Genomic DNA, 14146 nt, shown 5'->3' on the forward strand with positions numbered 1-14146 from the left:
TGTATTTTATAACTGAGACCATTAATCATCATAATCCAAGGATTACCCATGAATAGTGTACAAGATGATTACTCTAAGATTATATTTCCACCCTTTCCTTGTGAAACTTAGACAAAAACCAGACAAGCAAATAGTTTTGGTGCCCCCTGTATGATCTGACAGACATAAGAAAACATAGTCAGCTCTTTATATTACATACACATATGTAAAGATATTGGAGATTCTTTGAGGTTCCCTAAGGTTTTTTTTCTTTTCTAAAGCACATTGAGGTACATTTAAATGGCAGTAGCCCGAATGAGCAGAGAGAAATTGTTCAGTTGTTACGAATCAGATGTTGCACAATAGGATGCCATTTTATTACATTTGAGTTTTCAAATTTGAATTAACATTTCCATATTTTCAACTGTAAAGCAGGAGACACCTTTAAAAATGACCAGGGAAATGTGGCCTTAACATTTTAACATCAGCAGGTGTGCACAGTTGTACATGATAGTCAAGTGCAAAGTGCATTAAAGTGCTTTTCATTGTGACCCAAAAAAATCTACACAAGTTCGGAAAATGACAATTCATTTCGGGGATTTCAGTGTTATTTTCTAATCTGCATTCAAATTTCCATTAGGTTAACAATACACTTCATTATACTGTACTGCTAACATTGGTAGCGGCTGCAATTCATGTAAAGTAACAGGCTTTGATGACAACAAAAAAAATCTAGATATTTTTTAAGAATAGTTTGAAAAAGGAATCTGCATGGTAACGAGCAACAACACAAAATGTGCATCGTTTTCTGAAACGATATAACTCATACAACGTTGCCCATTAAGTCTTCTTCTCCAGAAGACTTCTGGTGATTCAATAAGGCATCGAATTTAAGCGTAATTCACTTAAAATGGTCTTCATACGTTTTGCCTCGTCTCTTGCCAGTTTTGCAGGCAAAGTTACAGCCTAGACATCAGGATTAACGTGTCGGTCTTTGCATGTACACTACCGTTCAAAAGTTTGGGATCACCCAAACAATTTTGTGTTTTCCATGAAAAGTCACACTTATTCACCACCATATGTTGTGAAATGAATAGAAAATAGAGTCAAGACATTGACAAGGTTAGAAATAATGATTTGTATTTGAAATAAGATTTTTTTTACATCAAACTTTGCTTTCGTCAAAGAATCCTCCATTTGCAGCAATTACAGCATTGCAGACCTTTGGCATTCTAGCTGTTAATTTGTTGAGGTAATCTGGAGAAATTGCACCCCACGCTTCCAGAAGCAGCTCCCACAAGTTGGATTGGTTGGATGGGCACTTCTTTGAGCAGATTGAGTTTCTGGAGCATCACATTTGTGGGGTCAATTAAACGCTCAAAATGGCCAGAAAAAGAGAACTTTCATCTGAAACTCGACAGTCTATTCTTGTTCTTAGAAATGAAGGCTATTCCATGCGAGAAATTGCTAAGAAATTGAAGATTTCCTACACCGGTGTGTACTACTCCCTTCAGAGGACAGCACAAACAGGCTCTAACCAGAGTAGAAAAAGAAGTGGGAGGCCGCGTTGCACAACTGAGCAAGAAGATAAGTACATTAGAGTCTCTAGTTTGAGAAACAGACGCCTCACAGGTCCCCAACTGGCATCTTCATTAAATAGTACCTGTTAGAGCCTGTTTGTGCTGTCCTCTGAAGGGAGTAGTACACACCGGTGTAGGAAATCTTCAATTTCTTAGCAATTTCTCGCATGGAATAGCCTTCATTTCTAAGAACAAGAATAGACTGTCGAGTTTCAGATGAAAGTTCTCTTTTTCTGGCCATTTTGAGCGTTTAATTGACCCCACAAATGTGTTGCTCCAGAAACTCAATCTGCTCAAAGAAGTGCCCATCCAACCAATCCAACTTGTGGGAGCTGCTTCTGGAAGCGTGGGGTGCAATTTCTCCAGATTACCTCAACAAATTAACAGCTAGAATGCCAAAGGTCTGCAATGCTGTAATTGCTGCAAATGGAGGATTCTTTGACGAAAGCAAAGTTTGATGTAAAAAAAATCTTATTTCAAATACAAATCATTATTTCTAACCTTGTCAATGTCTTGACTCTATTTTCTATTCATTTCACAACATATGGTGGTGAATAAGTGTGACTTTTCATGGAAAACACGAAATTGTTTGGGTGATCCCAAACTTTTGAACGGTAGTGTAGATGGGCGATATTATATATGATAAATTATACGGTTCAGCCATGAACATGCAGCAGGTCTGCTGGAAATAGGCCAAGATGTTTTTCTGGTGTTGTAGAATTTTCTGACTCCCCCGCAGAATCTTGACTCCCCTTGGCGTGAGGCTAGGCTAACCCCCCCCCCCCCCCCCCAAAAAAAAAACTAACCCTAACCGTCACGCCAAGGGCAGTCAGATTCTGCGGGGGAGTCGGAAAATTCTCTTAACACCTGTGTTACGGGCTGAGGATCATGGAAGAAGAGCTCAGAGATGGCGCCGCCTTTCAGCGAGCCGCCCCACCAATGGAGTTGGTGCTGAGGCGGGACGACTGCTCCTGGTTATTCTGGCAACAGGTTGCGCTAATAGCAAGGGGGAATTTCCTTCATGCTCTGAGTTCGTTGACAAGACGTTATCTAGCTTGCTTTTAGCGTTAAGCACAACTACTTAGTGTACTTGTTACGGACGGAGGAGGGGGGGGGGACATTTTGCTCGGCGTTCGACTTGGATCGACCTTAACAGGTGTAGTAGAATAACACATAGCTTCGTATGTAGAGTACCCAACATTTGTTCTTGATGTTGTTTTTTTTTTGCCGTGCACAAAGTAGGAAGATGGTCATTTGGTCCAAGTGGTCACTACTACTTTGGGCCAGAATGGCGTCTCTGAATTTGGCGCTGGCTGCGTTTTGGCGAGCGGGCGTTTTATTGTTATATTGGCTGTTGACGGTAAGAACACCTGTGGCTTTGTGCTGCGTTGGCAGCCGCCTCACGTAGAGCTACCCGGCTTTTCCTCGCTGTTGTAAATGTTTGGGGAAAGGAAGAAAGAAAGAGAAGGAAGAAATCGGATCTTTTTTTGCGTTTAGTTTACAACCACATGTTAATGGTTAGCATACTGCACCGTTTTACCGGACGTATGTTCGCCGGGCTGTCGGCTGTAATTGGATCTGACAACCGGGAGTAAAGAGGATATGAGTGGCAGTTTATGGCAGGTAGGCTGTAAATAGCACGGTACAGCATCCTTCAGGTGCACAATGTGATATGACGACGATAATACAATATGGTGTCTCTGTTTGGGACAGCGCTCCTCTAAGGTCCTGTTCAATGTGGCGGTTTCGGCTCAGCCCGATACTGGCTGACCTGCTCGGTGGGTGTGACGCAAATAAACATGCGGGGAAAGAAAGGTGTCCCCGTGCCCTCAGAGTTTCACCGGATATACCGATAGTGTGAAAACACCCAGACTTCAGCCGACCACGTCGAAGTCACTAAGAGTAACCATAGTGGGGTTTTTCTTTCTTTCAAGTAGCTATATCTATTTTGTTCTTGTTTAATTTGCATAATTATAGGCTAAGAAAAATATAATTTCTTAAACGTCCCAATAATGTAAAGCAAACGTGCAGGGGAGGATGACCGACGATTACAAAATTAAGTTTGAAGTAAATGACGATGATAATGGAAGTAATCACAATCAGTTGAAAAGACAAAAGAAAGCAAAAACAAACATTCTAAAAAGAAATAGAGAAGGAGAGGGAGAGACCATGTAACATGATGCCCATCATATAAGTCAATATGAATAGAGCTTGCGAGGTCTGAATCTGTATATCATACCGGAACAAATAATGGAAATGTGTTAAATGTACTGGTTTGCTTTTTCATTGCAGGATCCCTGAGCCGTAACAGGCAAACCATCCTTGGCCTGAAAATGAAAAAAAAAAAAAATCCTTGTAGTCAGCCTATTAACAAAGGGGAGTGGGGGGTAGGCTCTTTTTTCCCCTAAAAAGTGAGTATTTTTATTTTGAGCACAGAATACCTTATGCAAACCGGCCTTTGACCTACTTTGGCTACTAATACATTATACTAATAAAGTTTACTAATACTAATGGGGCTACACCCATGAAGGTGCTGTTGGTCAGGAATCTTTTTCAGTGACATGCAGCGTCGATTGGGACAAATATAGAACTGGCCTTAGAACAGTGCTTAGGGGGCGCACATCTATGCTTATGTAGAGGTGTATGGGTAAACAGGCTCCTCTAATGAGGGTTTATTACCATAATATGGTTGTTTCATACCTAACAAACCTATGTCATGTCTTACCTATGCAACCCCCCTATGCACTATGGCCCAGCAGGTGTTGAAATAACAAAGGTCAAATGTAAATATTGTGATTGGTGCGATACCTGTCGGGTTTCAAAGCGCTTGTCTTGCTCAGTTACTTGAGGAGCTGCAGAAAGCGAGCGAGCGAGGGAGGGGGGAGGTTAGACATGCGGGTTGAAGACGACAGGAGAGTCAGAGAAAATTAGAGATACAGGGGTGGAGAGAAAAGGGGAAAAATTAGGGCAGATCGGCTTGTCTGGTGACATTCCTTTCTCTGTTGACACAGCCATTCCTGGTGACAAGGAGGGCTTGTTAGAGGAGAAAACTAGGTGAGCCAGTTGTCACAGAGCAAGAGTCGGCCCTGTAATTACTCAAAGAAAAATACAAACGCAGCTGTAATCTACAATGTTAACCTTTTATTTACCTACAGGCCATGTTTACATGAGATAGCTGCACAGCACAACCACAGTCAGCAGTTTTTCAGGAGCAGATGAGGATTAAGCGTATTTGACAAAGGCATCTCGATGGCAGCTACCAGATGAAAGCATCACTCAATCATATCTCCTATTGTGTTGACGCTGTGCAGTGTTGACGCTGTGCAGTGGTGCCGCGTGCTGATTCCAGTCGCTTCCTGAAATCATCCCCATGCATGTTACTGTACATCCAGGGGAATTCATTTTCTTTGGTAAACAATTTTGTTATGAAGTCTGTTTCTTGGCTTCTTCACTGTCTCCATATTAAAATGGCTCGACAAACCGGCATTTGGCATGATTAGACACTCAACTCACTCCTGCCCAAAATCCACAGACCTCAAACCCTCCTATTCATTCATTAATGCTGCCCCAGTTCTCCAGTTGTACAGTTTGCCCATAAGCCCCTCTCCTTAAACAAATGCAAACCACGCGGGACTCTGCGTAGAGAGAATGTCTGGAATTCTGAGAATGTGTTTTAGGAAAGACAAAGGTGGACTTTGACTTGCTAATCTGGCCTCATTGCTTGTCAAGGTGCTGAGTGTTATACTGCAACCAGTAGTCAGCTCGAGCTGGTTGCTGTTTAATGACTTCCCAGATATCAGTTCCTGTCAGCCGGACCTCCTGTAGCTATAGTCCGGTCAGGCAGACGGCTGTTTGTATAGTTGTGACCTCTGTAATCTGACACTAATGAGGTACGAGGCTGAAATATTAACGTGCACATGCTTCTGTGTGTGTGTGTGTGTGTGTGTGTGTGTGTGTGTGTGTGTGTGTGTGTGTGTGTGTGTGTGTGTGTGTGTGTGTGTGTGTGTGTGTGTGTGTGTGTGTGTGGTCTGCATACAAGGAAGATTGACGTTTTTTTTTCTTTGTAGTCACTTTTTATTAAATTATATGACTGCAGCAGGAGGTTTTTTTTCACGTGATTGCACACGTCTCAGTAATTACTTGTGGTTTACAGTGACTCTGTCATCGTGCGTGGTTCATGTTACTCGGACAGAGAAACATTCTCATGATCATTGAATTATAGGCAGTTGCTGTGTTGATTATAAGAAAATAATCCCCATCTTGGAAACGTAAAGCGTCAAGGATGCTACTTAATGACACGCCCATCCTTGTGCAGTGTGTACATGTGTGCAGAGCTCAAGGTAAACAAACTCCGCCTGAGCGAATCTCCTCTGAAGTCCGGAGACGAGGGAGATGTTTTGGCAGAGGGAGAGAGAGGGGGGGCCCGTTTCTAACATAACCCTCAGTGTTTCATGCCCCACAGAGCCTGTACAATGGGAGGAGATCTCACTCTCCTCTAGAGTTCATCATGGAGCTCACGTTCGGGAGGGGGTGGGGGTAGAATTTGGAAACCCCCTCAGGTGATGTTAATCACAGTATGATTTAAGATTGCCTTTTTTTATGTTTTCCCCCCTTTTCTCCCCAATTGTATCTGGCCAATTACCCCACTCTTCCGAGCCATCCTGGTCGCTGCTCCACCCCCTCTGCCGATCCGGGAAGGGCAGAAGAATACCACATGCCTCCTCCGATACATGTGGGGTTACCATCTGCTTCTTTCACCTGACAGTGAGGAGTTTCACCAGGGGGATGTAACGCATGGGAGGATAACACTATTCACCCCCAGCTCCCCCTCGCCCCTGAACAGGTGCCCCAACCAACCAGAGTAGGCGCTAGTGCAGCGACCGGGACACATACCCACATCCGACTTCCCACCCACAGACACAACCAATTGTGTCTGTAGGGATGCCCAACCAAGCTGGAGGTAACACGGGGATTCGAACCGGTGACCCCCGTGTTGGTAGGCAACGAAATAGACCGCTGCACCACCCAGATGCCCCAACATTATGGTTTTTGGATGACAGTAAGTAGCTAACATCCGTTTACAAAACGAACATTGAATTCAATACGAATACAGTACAGTTCAACAGGTGCAGTGTTGACTCGAGCGAATCGTGGCACTAGTACTGGTGACGTTGTGGGTTTTATTCCTCCTAGTGTAGCTCGTATTTGTAGTGTAGCCACTCATGTCACTGTAACATAAAGGATCTTGGCATAATGTATGACCTCTCCTACTGACACGTTTTACCAACATGCTATGAACAAACGTATTTCCTGCTCCGACTCATACGCTCATTTTTTTCTTTTTCCCCATCCCTCTTTGTACACACACACATATACACATGCGCACACTTATTCAAGTGTTCATGTGGCAGCTGCGTTGCGAAGATTTATGATGTCTGGGAAGGAGAAAAATAGCTCTGTAAATAGAAAATACTGCTCCAGCGGTGGTCTCAGCCACTTCATGTCTTGTCTCATTCGTAAAGCTCTCGGCCTCGTATGTGATTGTGTTGACCAAAACAATCACACATATGTGTGCACACAGGCACCTGCATACATTCACGTATTTGTTCTCTTTTCCTGCCTCCTTAAAACAGTGTGTGAGAAAACAGGGCTAACAAAGCACAAAGACATTGTCGGTGCCTGAGCTGCATATTTGGCACATCATGAATACCATCCATCTGAAGGAAAACAAACAGTTTTGCGTGTTTAGCAGCAGCAGCAGATGACAGTTTCAGATATGCCAAGCAGTCTCATTAGCTCCTATGCTTGACTACCTGGGAGGAAGAAGTCAATTTGCAAGACAAATTATGAACAAGAATAAGAGTTTGCAAAGTGGAAATCATAGAGTGACAAGACACGGATGACATATTTGAGTTATTTGTGTGTCAGTTACTCATTACCTTGATTGGTAATGAAGGACGTATATGTAAAGCCTTGCAGCTGCAGAAGAGATGAGGGGCCTCTTTTTCTCATAAAAGAGTTGACGGTAAATCCAACCAGAGCCACGATTGAAATACTTGGTCAGTGAGAATCCACCTCTCTGGAGGTCTGTATTGTAGTTTGCTGCTGAATGGCTCATTGGGGTGAATGAAAGAGGAGCTAAGTCCAGGTGACTCACCATTTGACACATTGTGTGTGTGTGTGTGTGTGTGTGTGTGTGTGTGTGTGTGTGTGTGTGTGTGTGTGTGTGTGTGTGTGTGTGTGTGTGTGTGTGTGTGTGTGTGTGTGTGTGTGTGTGTGTGTGTGTGTGTGTGTGCGCGCGCGCACACTGTTCTTGCACTGTAAGTGGTTCCACTGAGTCAGGCCATTTGAATTTCTGCTCCCCTCTCTCCCTCGTCTCTCCAGGTGGCCCTGTGGAGAAACCAGGAGGTGAACATGAGCACGCTCTCCTCAGAAAAGAAGCCACTTGTAGATTATGGTGTCCAGATTCGCTTCATCAAAGATCTTCATGACACAGGCGGGGGCTACCCCGAAAAGACCAGAGGAGGCAACGCTGCAACTCCCCCTTCAAATAAATATGGGGTGGCCGTGAGGGTTCAGGGTATCTCTGGGCAGCCATACGTGGTGTTAAAAGATGGCGAGAAGGGCGATTCATATGGGGTACAGCTGAAGACGAATGCCCAGCATCCAGCCTCTCGCTCTGGGTCCGTTTCACCACACACCAGCCAGACAAAAAGCCAGGAAGCAGACGTGACAAACCCGTACTCCCCAGTTTGTAACAAGAGCAACTCTCCCATTTCTCCACCGGATTATGAGGACGGAGAGATATTTGGCAGCCCTCTTAGGAGACCTCCTGGCGATGGGCAAGCAGGGAGCCAGGGGGAGGCTGAGGGGGGAGCTGGAACAGAAGCACAGGTGGAGAGGACCAAGATTGAATCCCAACCCAAAGCCACAGCCAATGGGATGCAGAAAATTGCTAGAGAGTGGGACAGTAGTGAAGAGTTCAATGAGGCTGGCTTGAAACCCGTTAAACTCAGGGTTGGACGCAAAGTGGTCGAGAGAAATGGCATAAGTTTCACCGGGTCACTGGGAAGACACAGTGGGAAGAAACTAAACCTTAATGCTTTATCTGCATCTTTCCCTGAACCTCCTCCTCCGGTGTCAATTGAGGAAGTGCCCGTTTCGGTAGACACCAACTCACTGGCCCCCATCAACAAGCTCATTAGCAAGTTCAACAGCAGCCCGACAGGCAGCACCACGCAGGCCAGGGGGCGCTCTGGAGCAAGGCAGCGACTCAGGTTCGATGAGCGTAGGCGATCTCGAAGTCTGGACGCTCGAAAAGACCACCTAGCTGAGGTTTCCCCTCCCTCTCCCTCTTCTCCCACTCCCAACCCCTACGCTATTCCTCTCTCTCCTCTTTCCACCCCCTACGATTTTTCAACGCCGTTTGCTCCGGGGAGCGGCAGCCTGAGAAAGAGCCCTGCCTCTGTTGCCACAGTGACGGCACTCGCTGCCCCCAAGCCGGGCGTTACGTCTCTAGGGAGGTTTGTTGCCAAGGACACCCCTCCAGCCATCCCAAAAAAACCTGTAAGTGTTATGATGGTGACATGTGGCGTGTTATCTCCCACAACTGGTGTGTTTTCTAACCTCCTTTTTTTGTCATTTGAAGGACATACCCACCCCGCTGAGAGACCAGAGTCATAAAGTGGAGGTCATCAGCAGCGAGGAAGAACAAGCCAAACAAGTCATCTACAACATCCTCAAAGAGGGGTAAAGGAGGTTTTGGTGCAAACTTGATTTAATTCATCAATACATGAATGGATAGAAATTTTGCTGGGCGATATGGAAAATATCATGGAAATTTTATATGATATCAATATAGTAGATCACTCAATGTGCTTACATATGTAAAAATACTATGTTTAAGAATCCAACTGAGGTACATCACATTAAAATGTTTGCTATAATATACAACTGAAATTGGTTTGCAAATAATAACTCCCTCAAATGTTTCAGACCTCATTTTGCAAGATTTGTTGGCTCATAAAGTCACACACATAAACACAGAAAATATTTCAAGTAAAATTGTAATATCCCACTGGTAAATGACAGACAGGACAAAGCTGTCATCTCGAACACCGGCAATTTATCCCATTAGTCAAACAAAGGGGTGGGAGTTTCTTCTCCAAGCCGCTTTGCTAATATCTTGATGTAAAGAGCTGAGCATTGTGGGAGCATCTGGGTAGTATAGCGGACTATTCCATTACTTACCAACACAGGGATCGCCGGTTCGAATCCCTGTGTTGCCTCAGGCTTGGTCGGGCATCCCTACAGACACAATTGGCCATGTCTGTGGGTTGGAAGCCGGATGTGGGTGTGTGTCCTGGTCGCTGCACTAGACTAGCGCTGCCTCTGGTCGGTCGGGGCACCTGTTCGGGGGGAGGGGGAACTGGGGGGAATAGCGTGATCCTCCCACGCGCTACATCTTCCTGGCGAAACTCTTCACTGTTAGGTGAAAAGAAGCGGCCGGCGACTCCACATGTATCGGAGGAGGCACGTGGTAGTCTGCAGCCCTCCCCAGATCCACAGAAGGGATGGAGCAGCGACCGGGACAGCTTGGAAGAGTGGGGTAACTGGTTGGATACAATTGGGGAGAAAAAAGGGGGGGGGGGGAATCCAAAAAATCCAAGATCTGAGCATTGTCGTATAAACAATGTGGCCTTCAAAATATAAAAAATTAGAAGTGCACAAATATTTTTTTAAGGTAACAACTTTTGTCAACATAGTCAGGGTCAAACAACATACTCTTAATCTGCAAGTGAAAATATGAACGTAAACAAACCCATGTTTGTTTACATGGAAAAAATCTGCAGTTCAGTTTAAATTTAGCCAACAAAATATGGCAATATCTGAATTTCACTCCGATGTGATCATATGAATTACTACTCATAAATGTGTCCCTTTCGACTCTTCTCCTTCAGGACAGGTGAGAGTGACTCGTCCATCAAAAGAAAGGTCAACCTCGTCTATGAGAAGACGAGCAGGATTAAGGTATGAAACGATGTCAGACTTCAGACATAGCGAGTTCCCAAGAGTAGTAGTTGGATAGAGTCGACATAGAGCTGCCATTAAGGGAATCAGTTGTCATAACAGCAGGGGCAGAATCAGTGATGTGTAATGGGGTCATAGTCATCTTACTATCCTGACTATTCAGGATAAGGTTCGACGACACAGCAAAACATCTATCAACAAGTAAATGACACAACTTACTAAATTTCTGTGATACATTTATTGAAGACCTGTACAACATACAGTGGGACAGTGTATTTGAGTCTACTCATGCTGAAGCTACCCTACATGAATTTATGAAGTTATTTTCCTCCGTGACAAACATGTGCCCATAAAAAAAACTCACTGTCAGATCTGTTAAAGCACCTTGGCTTGACTCTGACCTGAGAAGCTATATGAAAGAAAGCGATCAACAGAAAAGAACTGCTGTAGATTCAGGGACCCCAGAGGACTGGCTAGCATATTGCTCTTTAAGAAACAAAGTGACCAAATTAAATAAACAGAAAAAATACTATACTACCAATCTAGAATTGAAGAAATTAAACATGATGGTAAAAAACTTTGGAGTACTCTCAATCAAATCATGGGTAAAAATAAAATGGGCAAAATGCCATCATTTATTGAATCAGGTGATGGATTCATCACCAAGCCCCTAGAAATTGCAAATTATTTCAGCAAGTATTTCATAAGTAAATACTATACGAATGACACGCTGCCTGTACAGTGCATCCGGAAAGTATTCACACCCCTTCACTTTCCCCACATTTTGTTATGTTACAGCCTTATTCCAAAATGGATTAAATTCCTTTTTTCCCCCCCATCAAGCTACACACAATACCCCATAGTGACCAAAGTGAAAAAGGTTTGTAGAAATTTTCGCAAATTTATTAAAAATAAAAAACTGGAGTATTGCATGTACATAAGTATTCACACCCTTTGCTATGACACTCAAAATTGAGCTCAGGTTCATTCTGTTTCCACTGATCATCCTTGAGATGTTTCTACATCTTGATTGGAGTCCACCTGTAGTAAATTCAATTGATTGAACATGATTTGGAAAGGCACACACCTGTCTATATAAAGTCCCACTGTTGACAGTGCATGTCAGAGCAGAAACCAAGCCATGAAGTCAAAGGAATTGTCTGTGGACCTCCGAGACAGGATTGTATCGAGGCACAGATCTGAGGAAGGGTACAAAAAAATGTCTACAGCTTTGAAGGTCCCGAAGAGCACAGTGGTCTCCATCATTCGTAAATGGATGAAGTTTGGATCCACCAGGACTCATCCTAGAGCTGGCCGCCCAGCCAAACTGAGCAATCGGGGGAGAAGGGCCTTGGTCAGGGAGGTGACCAAGAACCCGATGGTCACTCTGACAGAGCTCCAGCGTTCCTCTGTGGAGATGGGAGAACCTTCCAGAAGGACAACCATCTCTGCAGCACTCCACCAATCAGGCCTTTATGGTAGAGTGGCCAGACGGAAGCCTCTGCTCAGTAAAAGGCACATGACAGCCCGCTTGGAGTTTGCCAGAAAGCACCGAAAGGACTCTCAGACCATGAGAAACAAGATTCTCTGGTCTGATGAAACCAAGATTGAACTCTTTGGCCTGAATGCCAAACGTCACGTCTGGAGGAAACCAGGTACCTCTCATCACCTTGCTAATACCATCCCTACAGTGAAGCATGGTGGTGGCAGCATCATGCTGTGGGGATGTTCTTCAGCGGCAGGAACGGGGAGACTAGTCAGGATCGAGGGACAGATGAATGGAGCAAAGTACAGAGAGATCCTTGATGAAAACCTGCTCCAGAGCACTCAGGGCCTCAGACTGGGCTGAAGGTTTACCTTTCAACACGACAACGACCCTAAGCACACAGCCAAGGCAACGAAGGAGTGGCTTCGGGACAAGTCTGTGAATGTCCTTGAATGGCCCAGCCAGAGCCCAGACTTGAACCCCATTGAACATCTCTGGAAAGACCTGAAAATAGCTGTGCAATGACGCTCCCCATCTAACCTTACAGAGCTCGAGATGATCTGCAGAGAAGAATGGGAGAAATACCCCAAATATAGGTGTGCCAAGCTTGTAGCTTCGTACCCAAGAAGACTTGAGGCTGTAATCGCTGCCAAGGGTGCCTCAACCAAGTACTGAGTAAAGGGTGTGAACACTTATGTACATGCAATATTTCAGTTTTTTATTTTTAATAAATTTGCAAAAATTTCTACAAAACCTTTTTCACTTTGTCATTATGGGGTATTGTATGTAGATTGATGAGAAAAAAAGGAATTTAATCCACTTTGGGATAAGGCTGTAACATAACAAAATGTGGGGAAAGTGAAGGGGTGTGAATACTTTCAGGATGCACTGTAAATGGTAAATTATGTGATTCAGTTATTAAAAAAAAAAAAACCTGTCATGCAGGACAAAGAATGTGAATTTGAATTTTCGGTCACTAATATCTTGGCAATTGAAAAGCTATTGTCTGAATTAAAATACGACAAACCCTGTGCTCATGACAATTCTAGACAGTATATTCTTAAAGCTGGAATTGTGGCTAGTCCTATATGTTATATTTTCAATTTGAGTTTTAATGAAGGAATTTTTCCTCAAGTATGGAAGGTCGCTAAGGTCACTCCTCTACCGAAAAATAGAAAAGAATAATTCACTGGACCAAACCGTAGGCCAATTAGTTTTTTATCTGTATTGAGTAAACTTAGGGAAACAATTGTATTTAAGCAAATTCAAAATTGCTTCGCTATTAAGGGCATCAATTCTGACTGTCAACATGCTTATAAAACTGGCTATTCAACATGCACAGCTCTTATAGGAATTGACAGATGATGACTGGCTAAAACAAATTGACAGTAAATTATTAGTTGGAACAGTGCTGTTGGATTTTAGCGCAGCTTTTGATATCATCGACCATGAACTGCTACTTATAAAACTAGCTGCTTATGGCTTCAAACTCTCAGCTATTGACTGAGTGAAAAGCTACCTATCCAACAGACAACAATAGGTCATGTTTAATGGAACTTAATCAAGTATTAAGACATTACAATGCGGCATTCCTCAAGGAAGTTGTCTTGAACCTCCATTATACGCAATATTTGTAAACAATATGCCACATATTTTTTAAAAATGCTCGCACTGTAATTTACACAGACGACACCACAATATATGCTTCCGCAAAGAATGCTACAGACCTGAGCAGTCTACTTCAAGATGAGTTAATGCAGATTTCTGAACGGGTCACTGAAAATAAGCTGAAACTGAATATATCCAAAACAAAATGTCTTATTTGCTCAAAGAAAGGAACACAGACTGTGTATTTCTTTGCAAGGTGCAGATATTGAACAAGTTAAGGAGGCCAGATTGCTGGGGGTTAGAATAGATGAAACACTGTCTTGGGCGACTCACATTAATAGTATTGTAACAAAAATGAGCAGAAGTATTTCAATCATTAGGAGTGCCTACTTTCTAACTAACACAACTACTAAGCAAGTTATACAATCCCTAGTCTTGTCACATCTTGACTACTGCCCAGCAA

General features: G+C 43.7%; 1 protein-coding gene across 1 annotated transcript in view; it reads left to right on the top strand.

Annotated features, from left to right (window-relative positions):
• The first annotated feature begins 2574 nt into the window (after positions 1-2574).
• The window catches only part of cgnb (cingulin b), a 34247-nt gene continuing 22675 nt past the window's right edge, over positions 2575-14146 (top strand). Inside the window, exons 1-4 of the mRNA XM_056298424.1 lie at positions 2575-2715; positions 7944-9125; positions 9208-9308; positions 10520-10589. Coding sequence (XP_056154399.1) covers positions 7974-9125; positions 9208-9308; positions 10520-10589 — 1323 coding nt within the window. The 5' untranslated portion in view covers positions 2575-2715; positions 7944-7973. The remainder of the gene's footprint in view (positions 2716-7943; positions 9126-9207; positions 9309-10519; positions 10590-14146) is intronic.

The sequence above is a fragment of the Lampris incognitus genome, chromosome 18 (assembly GCF_029633865.1).
Source record: "Lampris incognitus isolate fLamInc1 chromosome 18, fLamInc1.hap2, whole genome shotgun sequence".
Classification (NCBI taxonomy): Eukaryota; Metazoa; Chordata; class Actinopteri; order Lampriformes; family Lampridae; genus Lampris; species Lampris incognitus.